Source organism: Cyprinodon tularosa, unplaced genomic scaffold (assembly GCF_016077235.1).
Source record: "Cyprinodon tularosa strain WSP-4 unplaced genomic scaffold, ASM1607723v1 ctg194, whole genome shotgun sequence".
Lineage (NCBI taxonomy): Eukaryota > Metazoa > Chordata > Actinopteri > Cyprinodontiformes > Cyprinodontidae > Cyprinodon > Cyprinodon tularosa.
Genome location: NW_024038699.1, coordinates 1,014,624 through 1,037,436, shown reverse-complemented (window position 1 = coordinate 1,037,436; position 22,813 = coordinate 1,014,624). Strand labels below are relative to the sequence as shown.

The 22,813-nt window shown below is 36.2% G+C and overlaps 3 protein-coding genes across 4 annotated transcripts; all 3 read left to right on the top strand.

The window, feature by feature from the left end:
- Positions 1–1,173: 1,173 nt before the first annotated feature.
- On the top strand, positions 1,174–8,061 carry LOC119782473 (gastrula zinc finger protein XlCGF52.1-like). Of its 2 annotated transcripts, XM_038283448.1 has the most exons (4): positions 1,174–1,496; positions 1,694–1,808; positions 2,400–2,607; positions 5,956–8,061. In XM_038283448.1, exons 3-4 carry the CDS (start codon positions 2,508–2,510, stop codon positions 7,092–7,094), a joined length of 1,239 nt encoding a protein of 412 aa, XP_038139376.1. In that variant the 5' UTR covers positions 1,174–1,496; positions 1,694–1,808; positions 2,400–2,507; the 3' UTR covers positions 7,095–8,061. The 2 variants fall into 2 exon arrangements, with proteins under 2 accessions (XP_038139376.1, XP_038139377.1); XM_038283449.1 differs by lacking the exon at positions 1,694–1,808.
- A 3,562-nt stretch (positions 8,062–11,623) lies between these two features.
- LOC119782500 (gastrula zinc finger protein XlCGF57.1-like) lies at positions 11,624–15,871 on the top strand. The gene is made up of 2 exons (XM_038283496.1): positions 11,624–12,128; positions 13,505–15,871. The coding sequence occupies exons 1-2, from the start codon at positions 12,032–12,034 to the stop codon at positions 14,914–14,916; spliced, it is 1,509 nt and encodes a 502-aa protein (XP_038139424.1). The 5' UTR covers positions 11,624–12,031; the 3' UTR covers positions 14,917–15,871.
- Positions 15,872–19,272: 3,401 nt separating this feature from the next.
- LOC119782501 (oocyte zinc finger protein XlCOF6.1-like) lies at positions 19,273–22,813 on the top strand. The gene is made up of 2 exons (XM_038283498.1): positions 19,273–19,756; positions 21,423–22,813. The coding sequence occupies exons 1-2, from the start codon at positions 19,642–19,644 to the stop codon at positions 22,574–22,576; spliced, it is 1,269 nt and encodes a 422-aa protein (XP_038139426.1). The 5' UTR covers positions 19,273–19,641; the 3' UTR covers positions 22,577–22,813.

Genomic DNA, 22,813 nt, shown 5'->3' with positions numbered 1-22,813 from the left:
CTGGTTGAAATGGGCAGATGCCTCTTGACAGGAGACATGTTAAGGTAGCTCTTCAGTTTGTATAAGTTGGGAAGAGGTTACCTGAATAAATCGTGTAAAAGACTTATTGCAAGCTATGACTAGGACACGTTGGACTGGCCTCTGATCTCCATCTTACTGGTTATCTTTTAAATGGCATAGAAAATACCTGGTGTCAGGGATTTTCTCTGTGGGATTTAAATCAGTGTAAACTAAAACCTTACTTTAAGCATAAATATACCAGAAAGATGCGAGCAACGCCTAGCTTTATGAAATAAATTTTTTGATGGGAAGACTTTATCTTATACTTTCATTAGAGTAATGTAGCACACTGTCTGCGCCAGGGACAGGCAGCAATCCAACAACTAGTGTGGAATCTGTCTGAGGAAAAAACAAGAAGAAGTGGAAAATAAAAATCATCAAACAAAAATTGAAGAAAGAATTGCAGAAAGATGGGATACAGAAAGTAAATGGAGATGGTTTTAGAAGATCAAAAAATAATTTGGAGAATTAAGAAATGGAAGAAGGATCAGAAGGGAGGAAAGGATAATAACAAAGTTATGATTTGGACACACAGGAGTGAATAGTAAGCTTTTTAAGAAAAAAAAAACATAATACAGGAAAATATGACCATTGGGGGGAAGATGAAATGACAGAACATGTTATATTAGCTTGTCAAAAATATGGAATAGGAAGGAAATTCATCAGGAGAAATTTAAAGCACATTAAATAAATATTACATATAATAGATATTTTACACACAAAAAAAACGTAGGAGGTCTACTAATAAAAATCATTAAAAAATTATACATTTTACATAATTTTACTGCTATATAATTAATATAATCAATCATGAACCACACTCATCAATATTTATTTAAATATTTAATAATAATAGGAATAATTAGGAGGATTTAGAATTTGTAAAGTAACATTATAGATATATAGATAAATAAATAAATATAAGTATCTTTATAAATAGGGCCATTCTGATTCACACTCCTCACCAGTGGGTGGCGGTAATGCACACCGAAAAGTTGTTTGCCAACCAGCATTAAACGCAACAAGACAAGACTAGCCACACTCCTCATTGGCGGTAGTGCGCAACTTCAGTGTTTGCCAACCGCCAAAAAACCCAAGAAGAAGAAGAAAAACAAGAATCACAGCCTTTCATTGGTGGAAGACGACGAAATACCCGGATGTGACGGTGTTGTTGTTATTATTAATTGCTCAGTCTCGCCAGAAATAAACATTTATTTATATTCTTAGGAGGGTACAATTAATGTCGCGTTTACGATTTAACCTTGTGTTTAACCGCTGTGATAATTTCAATGAGAGCATGAATCACGGACCGTTTTTAGAACCAAGCTAAATGACTGAACCGTTATTCTACGTGGAGCTAATTCAGATAACAGCAGAGACTAGTCAGGGTTATCTACGTAAAAGCTCTTAAGGTTCTTGGTTCGGTGTTTTAAGAGGTAATCTACGGATTTTTTTTTTTACTTTTAAAAGTATATGTCAGTCTCTTATTTGATCAAATGAGTTAGCAAGCCGGGACTTATGCTACATTATGTGCTAATAATCATTTGTCGTTTTTAATCTTTGTAATGTTTCTCTCTACAAAAGAATAATAATGGTTTTCTCAGTAGCTGACTGTTTTTTTTTTTTTGTGTAGAGTATCTTTTATTCAGAGATATGCTGAAATAGCAGTTATGGAGGAAACTTGGAAGTTGATCCTTTGTGGAGAGCTGTCCAATTAGTGGGAGTTTGGACATCTGTATTGATTAAAGGTATTGTATGATTGTGGCTAGATGTAAAGTTCAGTGAATTATTAAATTGCCAGAAGTATTTAGCCACTATTTTATCATATATATTTAAGATAAATGTTCTTGGTTCAGTGTTTTAAGAGGGAATCTATGTAGTTTTGACCACTTTGTCTGTTGATATCTTCCCTAATTCTTGTTAAGCTGAGGACTGAAACACCAGGGACAGATGCACAGTGGACAGCAAACGTCTCTGAAAGGTTTCAGACATCAAGCACTGTGGTTTAGTTAGATTCATCCATACATGCTGCAGAAAGCAGCACGAATGACCATAGAAATCAGTGTTCTTTTATAACAAACAAACCATAATTTATAATTATATCAGAATAAATATAGGCCCATCATATTTGTTCTTAGATGCAGTAAAAGTAGCTTCTGATGCATTTTATACTTAAACTACTTTGCGTAATTTTCAGAAGATATTAATATATATCAAAACTTTCTTTTGATTGTTATTAGCTGACCACCATCAAGCATATGTTTCCATTTCTGGTGCATCTCTATGCTTTATTTACATTTTCTGTTGATACGCTTATTTTTGTCTGACTCTGGTTTCAGGAACCTGAAAAAAAGAATATAGAGACTGAATGGCTGAAACCCTGATCTACTCTGACATATGAAGCCTGCAAACTGGGATTAAGAAATGAGGATTTAAATGGAGCGAGGATGTCTAAAATTATGAAGGTTGAGACAGATGATCCTGGGGGGCTCAGTTTGGCAGCATCCGCATCACAACTGGAGCAGGCACAAGATTGCAAAGATCTCAGTAAGTGATAAACATATATGTTTTATGAAAAGGAGTAAATAAAGTTCTTCTGGGACACGTATAAACTCTGCTAGACTGTGGGAGTGAAAATCATATTTGTAAATATCCCAGCAGTTATTCCATTGCTTCTCTTAGTTAACTCAACCACATCCGCTAATTTAAAGCCAAACATCTGTAGCAGGGGAAGAAGTCATGTGGAGAATTGATTATTTTATTTGTATATTGCAACATACATAGTTTGTAGCACTATCATTTATTTGTATTGTAATAGAGCAGTTAAACAGCAATCTGTTTTGTGCATTTATTTGTTCTGTCAGTCCAAATAATCTGCTTTGGAATGAAGTCAATTTGCATTGTCCCAATTAATAAAAATCAACTTTTAAGCGATTATTTAATTAATCAATAGTTGCAGCCCTAAATGCATGGGTGTTTTTTTTGAGTGCAGTAATTGTTCGATTACACATTTCAGGCTAAAATAATAAGAAGCTGTTTGAACAGAATATCAGGGCAGCAGAAGACAGAGTTCTCAACAGGATTTTTATGAGTGTAACAGGGTGGTGGAAGGGTAGCCTGACATAGTCCTACTCAATTCTAGTCAGAATATGAGTCTGATACTGCTCCATAGAGCTGTGATTATGGGGCGTGTTTCGAACGAACCAGGAAAAAAAATGCCTCTGCACTCAATTGGATAGACCTACAACCAATAAGAGCAACGGAGTGCGTGACGTATGTTAAGCGAAGCATAGTTGTTGTCCACAAAAATCAAAGCGTGCAATTGCACGCCTAGAATAAGAAGATGAGCCTTGATCGCGTTTCTCTGTTCCTCTTTTAAAATTAATTTGCTGTCGATATCTTCTAGAACAGACCTAATAGCAGAATCTACTCACCTCAACCCTCCAGTGGCAGCCATTGTTGTTGTCACCCAAGCGCGCTTTGGTCACGTGGTTGATTACGTTACTGTTGATCATCTGTCCGTCATCGCATAAAGCCCGCCCTGACAATTTGATTGGATCGCCAGAGGGTGGGCGATCATACTCACGCTACTATGGAGCAGAGCCAGACCGAACTTCCCCGAACTCAAACCTTGTGGGCGGGACTAAGTTCGCACTGGCACCCAGGCTAGTGGAAGGGTGCTAAAGAGAAACAATCTGTGGCACCCACATCTTAGATTTTTGCCTCTTCGCTAATTATGCCCTTTCCCATTTCTTTATTCTATTCTCCCTTTTCATACTCTGAGGTGACATGCTCTTAATATGCAAACTTTCAGATTAGCTCACCAAGGTGTTGTGATGCCTCACTTTATTTGGCAGGAAAAAAAACACTGACCATTGGCTGGTTACACTTGACAGAACAGCTGTTTTGGAGACACTACACCCTTGCTTGTATATAGGTTCACTTGCCTACAAGTTCACTTATTGTGAGTCTGAGTCGAAGATGGACTGAACAGCGGAGGTAGACCCACGTTTTCATAGCACTGACCTCGGATCCACAAATAGACAAACTTCGTATGTGTATGTGCAAATAATGATGTGAATGTGTTAAAAAAAAAAACAGTTTGAATGTCTGTTGCCCTCATTAAAACTCAGAATAACGGCCTAAATTCAATGTAATTTGGACAATTTTCAGAGTAATGAAATGTCCTGGCGAGAACCCTGGAAGATTGCATTAGACACTGATGGAGATGCAAGCACTGATGCAAAAGAGGGGAAAGCAAAACATAAGCATACATAGTGAACAATATCAGTATTGCAATATTAATGCCACAAAACAGGCTTATTTAAGGGCAAACCAGACTTTTGCTCAGTTTTTTTGAAACAAATATCGGTTTGCCTCTGATATAAGCCTGTTTAGTGGTTGCCATGACCCGGATGACACAACTTTAATGTGGTTTAATGGGGCGACAGTGACTTTGGATGCAGGAGTTTGCTCGGCAACCGAAGGGTTTTTGGGTGAAGCCCCGTCTCTGCCTTTCAGTGTTGTTGTTTCCTTGGACCAGACACCTCACCCTCGTTTCCTACTGAGGTGGTCAGAGGTGGCGCCAGTGTACGGCAGCCTTGTTTCTGTCAGTGAGCCCCAGGGCAGCTGTGGCTGCAATATAACTTGCCACCATCAGTGTTTATGTGAATAGGTGAATGAGTGAATGTAGTGTAAAATGTTTTGGTCAAGTCTCCTGACTTAAGAAAAGTACTATATTAGTACAGACTATTTACCAATGTCATTGTAAGATTTCCTTTTTGTGTGTGTGTGTGTGTGTGTCCTGTATAGCCAATATAGCTATGGGAATCAATGTCCCAGGGCTAGCTGATAGCCCAAAAGCTTTTCTTTCACAAGCAGACCAGTATGGCTGTTGCCATAAGGTTCTGCTTGATACCTGTATATTAAACTTTATTTAACTTTATTTTAGGAGTAAAATCATATACAACGGACACAGAAAGGGATGTGAGAAAGAAATAGAGGATAAGAGCTTAAGAGAGAGAGAGGGATAAGGAGACAGGAAATGATGCGTGAAAAGAGAGAAAATAAAACAAAACAGCATAAATAGACAACACAGATTTTGCAAGATTTCCTAATAGTGTGCAGCCCTACTACAAATGATAAATTAGATTAGACCAGTGGACTCAAACTCCAGTCCCTGCAGTCTTAAAACTTTTAGATGGGTCTCTGGTTCAACACATTAATTTAATGGCGTCATGTTTAGCTTCATCACGATTGTTAATATTATAAGTTTCTTTTAGAATTCCCCAAGACTACCTTATTTATAAATAAATTACTTATTGCGTTTATTCAGCAAGTTAATTTATTGAGTAGTTTTGCAAGGACTCTATGGGACTGCCAATAATGTGTTGTCAGCATTATTGCTGTTTTGTTAAGTAATGAATATCTTCAAAGATTGCCGCCACATCAATTATTCGTCATTTGTCAGTTTGTCACTAATTAGATTTTCTCAAACTTGAACCAAATAGTTTTTTGATCTCATAAGAAAGTCTTCCATTTAATTGAATGTCTACACTGGAAAAATTCAAAATCAAAATCTAGATCAGTATTTTTTCTTCAAATAAGTGCATTTGTTCTTAGTTTGAGAAGGTACAGTAAAAGAGACATTTTGCCAATCGAAAAAGACAATTTACATTTAAAAAAAGAAAACACAATTGCATTGTCTTTATTTCAAGTGCATTTTATCTAAGAATAAAAATGCTCATTCCATTGGCAAATCATCTCATTTACCTACTCAAATTAAGGGTAAATACACTTAATTTAAGATTTTTTTTACTTACTTCTAGAGTGTTTTTCCAGTGTAATGTCTTTATGTTGTGTTTTTTTTATTTTTAAAAACATTTTGGTTTCTAGTCCATCAGATATTGGTGATTAAAGAAGAAGATCTCATTGATGGGAGCTCCAGTGTGGACCAGCAGGAGCAAGAAGTCCCTGAAATAAAGCAGGAAAAGGAGGAGCTGGGGATCAATCAGGAGGAAAAGCAGCTTGAAGAGCAACCTCCGTCATCAAAGATTCAACCAATCAAAACTGAAGAGAACATAGAGACGGAAGTTTCAACCAGCCATTCAGCTGAATCTGTTGGAGAGGACTGTGGAGGACCAGAACCAGACAGGAACCCTGTGTCATTATATTCTTACCAACACAGTAAGATAATGGTTCACAAAAGAGCTGAAACATTTAAACTAAGTGCTAACCTTACAACTCAGAGTGAAGGCCACCATGAAGAGAAACCATTTGGTTGCAATCTTTGTGGCAAAAGATTTAAACTCAAACACTCTGTGAAATTACATATGATGATTCACAGCGGAAAGAAAGAACATAGATGTGATATCTGTTCTAAAGAATTTTTGGAAAAGCATTCTCTTCAGACACACATGAGAGTCCATACTGGGGAGAGGCCATTTTCCTGTCACGTTTGTGGTTCAAGATACACACTTAAGACATCCCTTAAAAAGCACATGAGTATTCACTCCAGACAAAAAAAACTAGTTTGTTCTATTTGTAGCAAAGAGTTTGCACAACAGCAAAATCTAAAGAAGCATATGCATGCTCACACAGGACAGAAACCATTTATTTGTGGTATTTGTAGCAAAGGGTTTTCATTTTCACACAGTTTAAAGTGTCACATGCGAGTTCACACAGGAGAGAAACCCTTTATTTGTTGCATTTGTGCTAAAGGATTTTCACTCGCATTCCGTCTAAAACTGCACATGCTTGTTCACACGGGAGAGAAACCTTTCACTTGTGTTGTTTGTAGTAAAAGATTTTCACAGAAAGTTAAACTAACGAAGCACATGCGGGTTCACACCGGAGAGAAACCCTACATTTGTAGCATTTGTAGCAAACAGTTTTCACAGCACTGGAATCTAAAGAGACACATGTTTGTCCATACAGGGGAGAAACCTTATATTTGTAGTGTGTGTAGTAAAAGATTTTTACAACATTTAGACCTGAAGAGGCACATGTGTGTTCACATGGGAGAATCCTTATGATTGCATAAAAACAAAATAAATATGTTGTTTACAAAAGGTTATATAGATGATAATTTTTCCTGGTGAAGTACTAATTAGATATTTCATAAAATAGGATGAGGATGGTTGTTTTATTCAATAACTGTTTCTGTCACCACGGCTAGAGATTTATCATAAAGTACAGGTTCTGTTGCTTGTAGTAAATTGTTTATATTAAATTCAGAACGCCAAATTCTCTGCCCTTTGAGCTTTAAATGATGCCTTTAAGGATGCAGAAAGACTGGATAATTTTTTACCTGTTGGAAGAAAAGTTTTCATAAAACTGTTTTGAATAAGCTCTGATTATTTGAAATACAACCTGATCAAAAGAAGTGCATTATTTTCAAAGTGGTATTAGTCATTCTCTTTTTTTCATCAAATGAGTTAGCAAACCTGAGTTAAGCTAAATTATTTGCTAATAATCGTTTGTCGTTTTTAATCTTTGTAATGTTTTTCTCTACAAAAGAATAATAATGGTTTTCGTAGTAGTTGTAGTAGTAGTAGTAGTAGTTGATTGCTTTTTGTGTATAGTATCTTTATTCAGAGACATGCTGAAATAGCAGTTATAGAGGATACTTGGATGTTAATCCTTTGTTGAGAGATGTCCAGTCACTGGGAGTTTGGACGTCTATATTAATGAAAGGTATTGTATGATTGTGGTTAAATTTAATGTTCAGTAAATTATTAAATTGCTAGAAATATTTAACTACTGCTTTCTAATGTTATTTTTTAAATAAACAAACGCTTTTTTAAAGCTATTTAAAAAAACAACAATATTCTGTTGTGAAAAACAGTACTTCTGATACTTCTGATTGATGTAAAGATGTCAGCATGATGCAACATGATTGTCGTCCTAAAAATTATGTTTGAAAACAATTTTTAAAAATGAATGATTTGCATAAACATTGTAATTAGATGACTGATGTTGAAATAAAGAAATATAAACACACCCTGGCTCATTATTAATACATCTGTAAGGACCATTACATTTCCAAAAGAACTTTAAAAAGTAAATTACTAATAATATTTGAAGCAGGAAATTGTGAAAAATGTTCTATTATTTTTAGGGTGCACCCTAAATAGATAGTGATGCAATTGTTTTTGTTTTCTTAATCCTAAGCAGAGAAGTAATGCCAGTATTGTGGTCAGCGACCAAATGGTAGAAAAATCCAACGTTGATGTCCTTTAGGCTGCTCCTTTCCTTTCCCCTTTCTGATGCAACTGTGATTCAAACCAGGGTCCTCCAGTTAAACCACATATCCGCATCCTTGCATCTGTGTTTTATTTTTTTTCTTTCCTGTTTGTTTTTCATGATACTAGAAGAGATTCTATTAACACAATAAATTGACCATGGTCTGGAAAAATCAGATTCTACACTACAGATTAGGTTAAGCACAAAGTACTGAATAGAAGTTACCATTTTTCCTTTTATTGAAACCATTAAGAGGTTCCTGGATGGGGGTGGTAACTGTGGTTTATGACCTAATGCCTTTTGCACTGCCTTTAATTTTCTAAAGAACATTATGGATTGTTTTTGATCCATACATCTGATTAGAGACCAGGTTGTCAAACAGGTCCGTCACTAGGTTTGAGAGACATGGGTGGCTTAGCCCCTAGGTAAGATATTGAAATTTTTTCAGTGCACTTTCTAAGGCGCTGTCTATAAATTCATTATTTTAAGAGCAACATACCTGGGAAACACTTCCCTCACTAATGCTACTTCACCAACTAAACTACACCAGTTAAAATGTGCTAAATTACAAAGAGTAAATGGTAGGTGCCATGCATTACTGCATAAATGGAAGAAGGCAAGTGGTTCGCCACTCATCATAATGGAAACCTTCTACAGAAGACAGTTGTCTAACCAACAGACTCCCAACATCTTCATAAACCCTTAACCTGGCCATTCATCTTTCCCCATCTCCCCTGCACCCACAACCTGTCAGGAACCCCTGTCTGCTTTGCAATAACCCTGTTTCTGTGTGTGTGCTTGGTGTGTGTGTGTGACCTGGACTTTGGCATGTCTTTCTCTACACCTGGCACAGAGAGAAACACATATATGTGAGGAACTTAACAATAAATGCAGCATTATCTTTGATAGATTTCTGCTTAATCTAAAGTTTAACCACAAAATACAAGTTGCATAAATGGACAGTAGGCAATAGGCAATAGCATCATTGCAAAGAAGGATATCCTTGAGACTTTTTCACATCAGTCTGACAAAGTTTTAATGCAAATAAAGGAAGTATTTTTAAGTACAATGTATTAATGAAAACACAAAATCAACAGTATATGAAACGTACAACTTAGAACTATAGTCAACCCAAGGAAGCACTACCATATCACACAGTGTCGCCCTATCAGACTGGTGGCACATAGATATGGGAGAATTATCCTGCCATAATGCAAGAGCACATAACTTCAATTAGAGAAAAGAATTTCATCTTCTTGCACTCAAAACTTATAATGCTCACACTCAAAACATGCGCTCTCTCTCAAATATTTTCTCTTCTCTCAAAAATCTTTGTTTCTTCTCTCAGATTTAAACAGATATTTTCTATATTATCACAGATATTTTTTCCTCTCGCTTGCCTCCATCTCCGCTCTGCACGGGTCTCAGTTACGCTCTGCTTGCGGATTTGTTTTGCTCTCTCAGACTGCAGTTGGATCGTTGCCTAGCAACCTTTCCAGCCAATAGAACGACAGCCTCGGAAAAGGTGCGCTTGTTTAACCCTACGAGTGTGCCTGTGCTACTACGCCACTTATAAAGCGTCAGCTGAAACTGCTATTTACAGTAGTTTTGTGGCTGATTGTTGTTTAGAAATAGAAAACCTGGTTTCATTTCTTAGTTTTGCCCTGGATTTTGTAGCGTTTGTGGACGCTACGTCGCTACTTGATCAAAACAATAACGTCGCTACAGGAAAGTTACTTGATAAATAAAGCAGCGACGCTACGGTCAAGCTACTTGAAAATGTAGTTAAACTAATAGCTTCGCTACATGTAGCGGCGCTACTGCCCATCACTGCTCCTGTGACAAAACTATTATAATGATGCTAGTAGGCTACAACAACATCGTGTTTTCCCACACCACTGACTTTGTTCACCATGGTAACGTAATTCCTACTGAATCAGACAAGCTATTAGGCCTATATTGTCTCTTTCCTCACTCCAGGTAAAGTGAAGAAAATGTAAACCGCTGACATCAAATGGCAAACTCACCGTATGTATCTGCACGCAACCATAACTTTCCTAATCAAGCTCGATGACTGTGTGAAGATTCAAAGGGCGCGCTGTTGCTGCACTGCACAGCTGCTATGGTCCAGTTGATGGCCGTGTACCACGTGACGTGACGCTGGACGCGGAGCCAATGAAGGAAATGAATATCCTAACGATATTAATAATTGTATAAATAATTGTGTTTGTAAATAAACTAACAGGAACTTATCTTCAGATTAACTTGCCTTCTTGGTGGCTCGTTTTCAGTGCTTTACTGCAATTGTTTGGGGTTATATGGAAAAAAAATCAATAAATAAAAAAATAACAATAAAAATCGCAAAATAATTATGGGGTGGCTAATACCAACGAAGGGATGACTTCAGCCACCCTAAAATAGGTCTAGCCACGTCCCTGTTGTCAAATTCAATGAGAAAAAGTCATCTTTGAAGAACAAATTGGAGTAGGCCCACCCCAAGGTTAAGTACTTGATCCATTTTGTGTGGTCTTTGTTTATAGAGGGTTTTCCTTTAAATTGCTTAGCGGCCAGTTACCAGCTTTATGCAGATTATTATAAAGTTATAAAAACTCCTGCCAAAAACATATTAAGGTTTTAACTACATGTTTGGATTATGTCCACAATTTGTTTCTAATGTACATAAAATGTTGTATTTTTTCCCCCTGAATTATACAATTTTGAGCATATGTATTGTGAAGTACAACCAGACATGTTTTATCTCTGTATATACATGCTCTAAAATATCCTGGATAAAAATCCTGTTATTAAGAATGACTGTTATATATTTTTAAGGCATTATTTCCTATTTTCTTGCATTCACTGAATATTCGCACAGTTTAGCCCTCTTGGGAGTGTTTGTTAAATTCAAAAATAAAAATACAGCGGCTGTGGAGCATTTGTAAAATGGCAAATAAAAGAGCCATATTCTTGTTTTGTTTTGGTTTTTTTTCATGGGGATTTAATAGCTCAATTAAATAAATTTCTTAGGTAAAAATTAAATTAAACCACTCTATAAATGACAAATAATAACTTTAAAAAAGTAAATTAAATATTATATATTTATAGTTTATAGCGATATATTATAAATATATCGCTATAAACGTTTGTTGAAGTTTGTATTTTCTTCTTTTATTGTGAAATGCCTACGTTCCAAACAGGAAGTAGATTTTTCACCGGATGTGACTGGTTGTTATCAAATTAGCTTGACTAGCTAAATCCCAATAGAAAAAATATCTTATTTTGAATAAGAAAAATTTATAATTTATGTCTTAGACTTCTCGATATTTACGTCAAACCTCATTAATTGAACCGAAGCTTGCTTTACAAAAGGTTGTTGCTTTCAGTATCAAAGTGAATGGACTGTTAGCCACAGTGGAGCTAAAGCAGCTAACGTCAGACACTAATCAATGTTTCAGACGTTGAAGCTTTCAGAAGTGTGTTTTAGTGTTACGAGATCACACTTGGAGTCTGTGAGACTGCGGGGAAGATGACGGCGACTGTGGACATGTCTTGTTTAGCCGTGGAATCAAAGATTGAGATCATTAATGGACAGAAGTTCTGACCCAGTATCACACTTTACATGTTCTCTTAAGATTTATTATTATTTTTTTGTAGGGAAAGATGTTACTTAAGCATGTGAAGGTTATGAACCAGGAGAAGCTCAAGTGGAGCCAGAATCTCTGAAATCATGGAGGCTGACAACCCTGGAGGGCTCAGTTTGGTGTCCCCCTTACTTGCAACATCCTCATCAGAACTGGAGGATAAACAAGACAATCAAGATCTCAGTAGGTGGCTTATTTGTTTGTGTTAATCTAGAACCTTTATTGTTATTTTAAACCCACAAGGTTATTCACAGAGACTCACAGCTTCCATTATATGATAAAAATGCAAAACATAATAGCACCAGGGTTTGCACCAAAGTGTGGGCTTAAGTAAATAAAAAAGAAAAGAAAAATCCTTGAATCAGTACCCACAAGTGGTAAATAACTTTGAGGTTGTTGCAGTTAAGGCCCCGTCCACACGAAGCCAAACCCTGGCCTAAACGCACAAATTTTTCACCAAACCAGCCTCTCATCCATACGAAGCCGTCGTTTCGGGGTTCTGTAAACGATCTTTTTTTTATTCAGCCTTCAGAGTGGGAAGATTTTGAAACGCCATTTTCGCGTTTCCATCTTTAAGCTCTAACCGCATTTTTTTTCTTACACGCATGCGTCATAGCGTCGCCTCTAAACACGCATGCGCGACACAGTATCACAACAACAATGGCGCCGTACTCTGTTGAATGGTTGCTGATCATGCTACTCACCCTGCTGTCAGGCTTACAACAGAATCTTCTTCTTCTGGAATATCTCCAGGAAGAACAGAGCAATATCGACGACATAGTTCAGCACCTGAATTTGACTGAACCACGAAAATGGACCCGCAGGGCAACCATGTATAAATATTAGTGCGCATGCCCAACATTTCATCGCCTATTTTTGCTTTGGCACCACGGCGCCACTTACAGGCCTGGCATACATTTTGCAGCGTTTTCATGCATTCGTGTGGACGATCACATTTATTTTACGTCTCCGTCTTTAAGACAAACGTTCTGGAAAATATTTGCGTTTCGTGTTCGTTTTGACTTCGTGTGGACGGGGCCTAAGAGTACACCCTGGAGTTTGAACTAGTCTAGTAGTGGTAGTATTAGGGGTGCACTGATCAATCAGCCAATAGATATTTTTGGGGGTTTGATTTATACTTACATGCAAAACCTTGTCTTATCCTCCAATGTTATCTACCTTTGCAAAGATATGAAAATTAGCCACTGTCACCTCAATTCTCTAAATGTTTCTTTAATTGTATTGTTTTGTGGGTACTTCTCAGTATTTCTCAATAAAAATGAACATTGAAGGTGTATTGTTACCTTAAAACACCTGTCAGTTATTGATAAGGCTGACATATTTCCCTGACCAACATTGTTATGTTAATTTGTCGATACTAAATTAATTTTCACACAATTAGTATTTCTATTTTTAGGTAAAACATGGGAATCTCTAAATATATATTCATTTCAATGCTGCTCTTGTTAAATGTCTTATCAAAAGCAGTGTTCACTTTTTAAAATCATTATTTCCTGATGTAATTTGCCATAAAACATTATTGTTTATGTTTTCCTCAGTGTTCCCTGACCTTCACATTGTGGTTGTTAAAGAAGAACGTCATGATCTATGGAGCTCCAACTCAGACCAGCAGGACCCAGAGCCCCTTGATGTAAAGGAGGAGGAGGAGGAACACTGTATCAGCCTGAAGGAAGATCGGCCTGTTGTGAAGATTGAAGAAGAAGAGAAACCTCAGTTATCAAAACTTTGTGACATCAAAACAGAATATGAGAGAGAGACAGAAGCTCCAACAAGCAGCTCAGCAGTGGAGAAAGAAATAGAAACTAACAGAGATGACTGTGGGGGGGCAGAACCAGGGAGCAACCCTGATCCAGAGTTTTCTTCCCAACAAAGTAAGATTACTACTTTCAAGAGAGGTAAAGGATCTAAAATGAGTTTTAAGCGAAATACTCAGATTGGAGAAAGGCCATTTGGTTGCAGTGTCTGTGGCAAAAGATTCAAATGTAAGATTCATGTCGAGTTTCACATGAAGACTCACACTGCAAAGAGAGATCATAACTGTGACTTTTGTGGAAAAGGATTTCAAGACGACCATTCTCTGCAGACTCATGTGAGAGTCCACACTGGAGAGAAACCTTTTGCCTGTAATGATTGTGGCAAAAGGTTTCATGCAAAGAATATTCTTAACAGTCACATGAAAGTCCATTTGGACGAAACTTTTCCTTGTGATGTTTGTTGCACAGTATTTAAAAGAAAGGAAAGTCTGAAAAAGCACATGTGGACCCACACTTCACAGAGACCGTTTGTTTGTAGTGTTTGTAGTAAAGGGTTTTTGAAACAAGATCATCTAAAGGGTCATATGCGTATTCACACAGGGGAGAAATCATTCATCTGTAGTTTCTGCAGTAAAGGATTTTCACTGCAACACAATCTAAAAAGACACATGCTTGTTCACACAGGAGAGAAACCTTTGGTTTGTAGCGTTTGCAGTAAAGGATTTTCGCAACATTTAGATCTGAAGAGACACATGCGTGTTCACACAGGAGAGAAACCCTTTAGCTGTTCTGTCTGTGGTAAAGAATTTTCAAATCCTGGAGGTCTGAAGAAACATATGAATTTTCACACTGCGCCGTTTAGTTGTAGCGACTGTAGTAAACATTTTGTTGACAAACTGCAGTTGGAGCGACACGCGAGAGTTCACATAGAGGAGAGACCATTTGCTTGTAATGTGTGTAAAAGTCGATTTAATCATAAATGTCACCTTAAAAAGCATATGAGAGTCCATTCAGGAGAGAAACCGTTTATTTGTGATGTTTGTAGCAAAGGGTTTACATTACAAGAGAATCTAAAGAGGCATATGCGTATTCACACAAGGGAAAAACCGTTTGTGTGCAATGTCTGCAATAAAGCTTTTTCACAGCACGGAAATCTAAAGAGACACATGGGTGTTCATGAGGCCTGCAACTCATGATCATTTTTGATTGTTTTCTTTTCTATCATTACTTTTCCAGCAGTCTTCTTGGAAGCTACTGTCCTACATTTGTTTAGATGCTCACCTGCCCAAACTCACCTGAATCTGAATGATGTGCTGATTTTTCTGTTTTGGGTATTGAGGAGAATGGATATAACAAAAGGTTGTAGGACTGCAGCTCTTTGGGACTGGAATAGTTGACCTCCAGTCTACAGATTGGTATAAAATGTTTTCCCTAAAAATAATATTTAAAATAATTTTCAAAAAATTGTATGGTATCTAAAATGAATGATGAGTTACACAAAATCAAATCTTAATACCATTACTTGATCATTAAAAAGTACTAGTGTATATCAAGGTACAATGGGTTGTTTACCTTTCTTTTATTTTACTGTTAGCCTCGACATGTTATGCTGTGTTCAAACAGGGTTTTAATTATGTCCAACAAACACTTACAAGGTTGGAGTTCTGATGATTTAAACAGTCTGTTCGAGAGGTCATGGTTTCAAATCCCGGACGACACCCCATCTAATGTTGCAAAAATAAAGGGAAGTAACATCACACCCAATGTTGTAGGTGTAATGTCCTTTCTTAAAAAAAAATAAATCATTCCTTGCTTGAAAGCATGACTGATTCAAAAAAACAGCTGCAACACAAAGATTTGAAATTATATTTAATAAAAGTTTATTTAGCCAAACACGAAAATCTTGTTACTTGGAAACAAAACTGTTTCAACCTCCATAGTAACTAAACAAGTGTTGACAAGGTCAAAATGTTTTAGAAATGTAGTCTGGTGCAAACTATACCCCATCATTTTCCGGCAAAATAGGTAGATCTGTTCATTCAACAGCAAGATATACTGCTCTGAAAAATATGTGCATTTAATGTGGGACTCACTCACATATCAACTATTCTTACAGACGGTTTGTTCTGTAAATACTGGGTTGGGGAATTTAGATCCCAGGTGTCATGCTTATATTTCACTCCCTTCTAAATGCTCATTCATAATTATGATTTTTGTAATCTATATATAAATTCTTACATACACAAAGAAGCAACAGAAATTATTAGCATCAACAAGTGTATGCAAATTATGTGGCTACAGCTCAGAAGGGATTCAATACTTTTACCTAAAGCTAATAAATTTCAAAAACCAAAAACGTTCTGGTTGAAAAGCTGTAACCAAGACAATTGCCACAGTGCTTCTGTAACCAGGCTGTAGCATATGTTTTACTAATGGCTGGTGCTAAAGGTGGGTTGTTAATTACCGTTAATTTAGCAACCAGCCCTAAATGTTGCTCCTTCATACAGGCTATCATGTTAGCTGTTGTACAACCAAACTTTTTCCTCCAGAACGCTGCTGTCATTCTAATTGCAATAGCTTTTAAAGCACAAGTCAGGGATAAATGTATGAGGTGCTTGACTCCTTCATTTAGCAATGAATCTGTAGATTTTGCTGCTAAACTCGGATGTGCGAGGGGAACAGTTGTGATGCTGCATCTGCTCACATCCCGAGCTCTCTAAAGATTTCATTGAGATTTAAAAAAAGCTTGTTTATTATGCTGGTAAAATAAACGGTCAGTTAGAAAAACATTTTTTATTGATATTTTTTTGCACACTTCTATATCATAGAGCATTATTAGCCTTTTTATATGTATTTCGTACTGTTGATTCCTACTGAAATGATTCTGCTTCTGTTGAAATATAAATCCCTGCATGCAAAGAACTTTAATTAGTGGGAACCTTTTGACATAGAACAGTTTTTTGTAAGGATGTGCTAAATAATGAATTATTGCTTTCTTTGTTTCTGCTTTAACACTTTATTATTATTTTATTTTGTATTATTTATATAACTATTATTTGTTCCAAACATTTGTACAAACTACACAACATTCTACTGTGAATTAGTTGTGGTTTTGCTTTTTTTTTTTCTTTCAAAAATCAGGTCAGAATAATTAAGAATTTAAATAAAACAAAACTATTAAAGCAGTCTTACTTGTCAAACAGTGAAATTGTCTTTGATTATCTGGATGCTACAGCTCTCTTTGCCCACCATTTTTTCTTCGTAATCACTGTCTCAATGAGTGCCAAAATTCAACACCTTTATAAGCATGGATGTTGTATGAAAATGTAGGTGCTATAATATAAAGTACTATAGTAGGGGCGTCTCAAGTTTGCCTCTTTTAATGTGCAAATAATCTAGAAATCTAAAATTAACAATAACAAAAATATGCAAACAACACCAGCATTTAATATCAATACTATGACAAATTAGTGTTTGAGTATTGATACTTTTTAAAGTTTCAGAATCAGAATCGGGTTTATTGCCAATGTTAGTGAAGGAGTTCACAACTAGGAATTTTTTATGGTACAATCGTGCAACATGAAACATATAATATGAAATAGGTAAATAAAATTATAAAAATCTCTAAAAACACTGGGGTATAAGGCATGCAAAAAATATACTAATATATACACTTAGGATAAAAATATGGATAAATAAAAAAAAAAATATATATATATATATATATATATATATATATATATATAAAGTAAAATGTACAAGGTAGTGCAAATAGTGCAGTGTGCAATACAGCAGTGTAAATGGCATGGGCAGGTTATGGAGTCTGACATATAGTGTTCATGAGTCGATACTTTCGATACTTATGATAACCGAACCACACAGACGACATTTTCAGGTCTGCCTGTTCGGTTTTGATTGTTTTTAATCAGTTGTTTTTGTTTGGGTTTTTTAATCATTTATCAAATTTATATTAGGGTTATGTGTGAAAGGTTTAAACTGGTGCTATGTTTTTTTTTTTGTTTTTTTTAGTTTGATCACATTATGCAGTATTGCTCTTGTGAATGAGAAAGTTCAGCTCCTAACTACAGCAAACTCCCACCCTAAAGAATAATTGAGATTTCAAATTTATCACCCTCCTATCAGGCTTTTTTTCAGAAAAACAAACCGCTATGCTTTGTAGCTTGGTATGAGCTCTTTTAAAAAAAAATTAAACAATGGGCTCTGTGCACAACTCCACTACTTCCTAAACTTAAGGCAGCTCTTTTGTTTCCTGTGTTCCATTACTGAATGAACTGACTAATACAGGTTTGTCTGGCAATGGTTTCTGAGGTCAAGCACACATGGATGAATCTGTTGATCTAGTAGGGAAAGACAGGAAGCAAAACAACCTTCTTAAATTCAGAGTATAGGAGTTGTGCATAGAACCCATTGTAGAGGCTGGGGAATTTAATCAAACTCAACTCTGAAAGAAGTCATTAAAATGCTAAATCAAGCACAGTTCCTAATACTTGTCTTATTTTGTTAATAAGACAATTGTGCAGAGTAAAGGCTGGAGACCAGATATGGATATATTTGGTTCTGCTTGCTAGGAGTTACTCCATTCAGCTGTGTTTTTATAGTACAGTACAGTATTTTATTTGTTTATGTGTTTTAATTCTGTCACTTATTCTGTTTTTTTCATACTTTTTGAGGTCCACATTTCTGTGACCACTTTTCAAAATATTTTGCTGCTGTAACACCACAATTTCCCCACTGTGGTAGAGTAAAGGGATTTTCTATTCTATTCTTAAACAAAGAGTTTAAAAGTTAAGCATAATAAATTAATAGGTAAAGTTTTACCCTCATAACATCCTTTTTTTTTTTTTTACATTATGACTTTAATGTTATATGGAAATATTTGGTTCTGCTTGCTAGGAGTTATTCCCTTCAGGTGCTTTAACACCACAATTTCCCTTGTGGTACAGTAAAGGTTTAAACAAAGGTTTTTTAAAGTTAAGCATAATAAATTAATAGGTAAAGTTTTACCCTCATAACATCCTTTTTTTTTTAACATTATGAGTTTTTATTCGTAATGATATGGGGGATAGCCAAAATGAAGGACTGAATTAGTTTGTTTACTTCTGGGGTGATGCATAAAGGTAATTATTCTACCCAAACTAATGTAAGCAGCTTATTTATAGCTAATAGCAGAGCCCTTACATCAGCCAACAATAAAACAGATGTGCATTATTTGAAGTCTGCTCTGATATAAACAAACACTGTTCATTTAACCTGTACATTTATTTCTTCTTCTTTTTCTACTTGTTGGATTTACAAGTAACTCCATAACCTACTGTTATGGAGTGTGGTTTGTAAATAAAAAAAAAAAAACAAAACAAAAAAAAAACCAAACAACAAAAAAAACTATATACACACAAACAAACACAAATATACATACTTATACATAACTTTGTAATCTACCCATCTATATATTTATTCTGGAAATCTAGAAGTTAAAAAAGCGGAAGTTCGTTTTTGCACAGCTGAGCTGTAGTTGTCGGTGATTGGTCAGCGAGGAGGAAGAAACCGGATGTAGAACTGTTAGCCGTTAGCTAGGCAGGTCCCGCTAGGAAAAACGTCCAAATGTTTATATTCATTAAGATTAAATTTGATGCCTTGTACTCTTTCGTCGTCCAGCTTCGTGAAGGCGGCGCTCTAACCTGTTTGTTTTGAGCCACTAAAATGATTCCTATTGGGGTTTGCGATACAGACTGTATAATTAGCCTACATTAGCAGACCGAATGTTGTGTTAGCCGTGGAGCTAAAGCAGCTGAGAGACGAGAAATATCCTTTTTTGTTTTTAAAGGTTTAAGGTTTTGAAAGTTCATTTATTGATCCTCGTTCAGTCTCTTTAAGGGACGTTACAGAGCTACTGACTAAGGATGTCTGAGAAAATAAAGGCAGAGGCAGAAGACCCTGGAGGGCTCAGTCAAGTGTCCCTCATAGCTGCAGCATCTCCAACAGAGCTGGAACAGAAACATGATGGCAAATATATTAGTAAGTTATACATAATGTCTACATTCCAGATAACTAACTTTGGCTGGTAGCTACAACGGGCCAGCAGGACTTTTAAGAAAATTAATGTGTAAATTCTATCCAGTAAATATGTCGCTGTTTACTTTTGCCTCTGGTGCCTTGAATAGTCTTTTATTGAAATTAAGAAACAACATTTTGCTTTATAACACTTTAAAATAATCTACCTATTAGATTGCATTGTCTTAGGATAACACAATACTAAATTATGAATGATTTTTTTCAGTATAACCCGACATCAGCCTATCAGACATGAATTCAGGATTTCTACAGGCTAGTAAAAGGTAGTGCTATGTGGGGAAAAGTATTAAACTATGAAAACCAGTTAGATGAAAGGAGATCTATGGCAATTAACCAGTTGGAACTTTATTTGTCTCTGCATAAACAAGAACAAGATAATCATAACAGCCTTCACGGCTCCATGTTCTACTCTAGAAACAGTTTTTCTAACTGACTTAAAGTCTGCAAAGAGCTATGAAGGTCCCTACATGCAGTTAATCTGAATAAGTTACAGAGGTGGACAGAAACAGTAAAATGTTGAGTAAACATTGAGTCTATTGGAGTCTGGCCTCTTTTCCAGACAAGAATCCTTAATAGAATTAAATAAATCAAAACACAACTTTCAACAATTCAAACAATCACACTATGTTTAACAAGTGTGAGGCACTAAATTTATCACTCCAGGTCTTTAGGTGGCTGTAAAACCCTTGAAGTGGGTTTGTTGCCACACAGAACGGTAAAGAGAATTGCAACTAGCATTAGACCCATTGATGATAGTAGGAGTAAGCACCTTTTTACCATAAAGATTATAGTAAAGTTCTGCAACAATGGACTTTGGGCAAGCATGCTTTTAAAATTAAAAGCCTGGGAAGAGCAAGCTTGGGGTTATTGCAAAGGAAAATCTAAATAAAACCGTAATTATATATATATATATATAAATTTTTTATTTTTTTTTTTGCAAAATCGTTCAGCCCTAGTAGTAAAAAAAGAAAAAACCTCTCACCCAGGCAGTATGTTTGAATTATAACCTATAAAACATAATATTTTACCTTAAAAGAATCTCATGTTTTCCTTCTGCAATTTCCACCTCTAGTCAAGCAGACATACTTCCGATAATTTGGACAAAAGTAGTGTTGTAACAAAGACAAAAAGTTAGCTGCATTTCACCTCAAAATACAGGTAATAGCATTTCAGAGAGTCTTAATTTCAAACTTTTCCAGAGGAAGGATACCCTTGGACCACCCTACGCCGTGCAAGCCTGAAGATGTGATACACTGATGTGTATACCCTATTAGATATTCCTAGCTAAAAGCCTGGTCCTTGATAACATCAAGTGCAGCCAAGGAAACAGGTCTAATTTTTTTCCTAGCTTTGAATAATCTCTTTTTCAGAGTTTTAATATTCAGATGTCTGTTTTTATAAGTATTTCACTTTGATAATTGCTTCTAATTCTGTGTAACATGATGGTTCTTTGATCCATTTCTGCAATTTTATTAGATAGATGCACTAAAGAATTTCTATACCCATCTGCATTTCTCTGTATTAAAAAGGTTTTGCTCTTGGAATACTGCTAAAGTTTTGGATATATGGCTAGTATTTCTAAAGATGTAGATGTGGTCTTTGTTCTCAGTCCAACAGATTGTTGTGATTAAAGAAGAGGTTCCCCATGACTGGAGCCCCTGTTCAGCTCAACAGGACCCCAGGCCCAAGGACATAAAAGATGAGGAGAACAAAGTGTGGGTACGTGAGGATGAGGAGGGGCAGAGTGAGAACACAGAGGAACTTCAGTCGACTGAGCTTCATCAAACCAAAACTAAGGACAGCGGAGAGGCAGAAGCTTCAGGCAGCAGCTCAGCTACACAGATGAAAGCAGAACTTGATGGAGAGAAATGTGGAGTAGCAGAACCTGACATCGGTTCAGCTCAAACGGGTTCTACTCAACAAAGTAAGGGGTCTGTCCCTAAAAGAGGTAAAACATCTAAACTGAATTCAACGCTAATGGCTCAGGTTGGAGTCCATGGAGGAGAGAAGCCATTTGGTTGCAAGGTTTGTGGCAAACGCTTAAAACATTTGACTTCTATGAAGTTACACCTGATGTCACACAATGGAAATATAGAACATATCTGTGATTTTTGCGGAAAGGGATTTAAAGAAAAGAGTACTCTTCGGACACACATAAGACTCCACACTGGCGAGAAACCGTTTGCATGTGATAATTGTGGTCGAAGGTTTCATGAAAAAGCTAAACTTAAAACTCATCTAAAAGTCCATTCTGTTGAAAAACCTTTTTCTTGTGACATATGTGGCACCAGATTTAAACGAAAGGAAAATATAAAGAAGCACATGAGGATCCACACTGCAGAGAAACCCTTTGTTTGTAGTGTTTGTAGGAAAAGATTTTCACGACAAGAGACTCTAAAGAGACACTTACATGTTCACACAGGAGAGAAACATTTTTTTTGTGATGTTTGTAGTAAAGGATTTGCTCTAAAACATCATCTCAAAAACCACATGGAGGTACACACAGCACCATTTAGTTGTAGCGACTGTAGTAAATGTTTTGTAAATGAAATGCAGTTAGAGCGACATGTAAAAGTCCACTCAGAAGAGAGACCGTTTGGATGTGACGTCTGTAAAACCAGATTTTATCAAAAGTGCCAGCTTGAAAATCACATGCGAGTCCATTCAGGAGAGAAACCCTTTGTGTGCACCGTTTGCACTAAAGCATTTTCTCGACTTGGAAATCTGAAGAAACACATGGAGGTTCACAGAAGCTTTAAGTAATAGTTATTTAGATCATAAACAAATATGTCAGCGTTTTCCAAATCAGTTGAAGGTGTTGTAGACCTGTGCATCTGTTTGGTTTGTCTTCTGCAGAAGCAAAAAACTTTCCCATTTTCTCTCTTGTAAATAACTAAACTGAAAGTATGAGTAAAATGAACTTTTTAGGATTACCTTATATAAGTGCTTTAAATGTTTAAAACTTGATGTTTGCTTTGTATGTAAGTAGCTTTATTAATG

Excerpts from the sequence above, each read along its gene's own strand:
- LOC119782473 (XM_038283449.1), top strand. The coding sequence starts at position 2,508 with ATGTCTAAAATTATGAAGGTTGAGACAGATGATCCTGGGGGGCTCAGT. Across the intron at positions 2,608-5,955 it reads ACAAGATTGCAAAGATCTCA|TCCATCAGATATTGGTGATT; the intron begins GTAAGTGATAAA and ends TTTGGTTTCTAG.
- LOC119782500 (XM_038283496.1), top strand. The coding sequence starts at position 12,032 with ATGGAGGCTGACAACCCTGGAGGGCTCAGTTTGGTGTCCCCCTTACTT. Across the intron at positions 12,129-13,504 it reads ACAAGACAATCAAGATCTCA|TGTTCCCTGACCTTCACATT; the intron begins GTAGGTGGCTTA and ends TGTTTTCCTCAG.
- LOC119782501 (XM_038283498.1), top strand. The coding sequence starts at position 19,642 with ATGTCTGAGAAAATAAAGGCAGAGGCAGAAGACCCTGGAGGGCTCAGT. Across the intron at positions 19,757-21,422 it reads ACATGATGGCAAATATATTA|TCCAACAGATTGTTGTGATT; the intron begins GTAAGTTATACA and ends CTTTGTTCTCAG.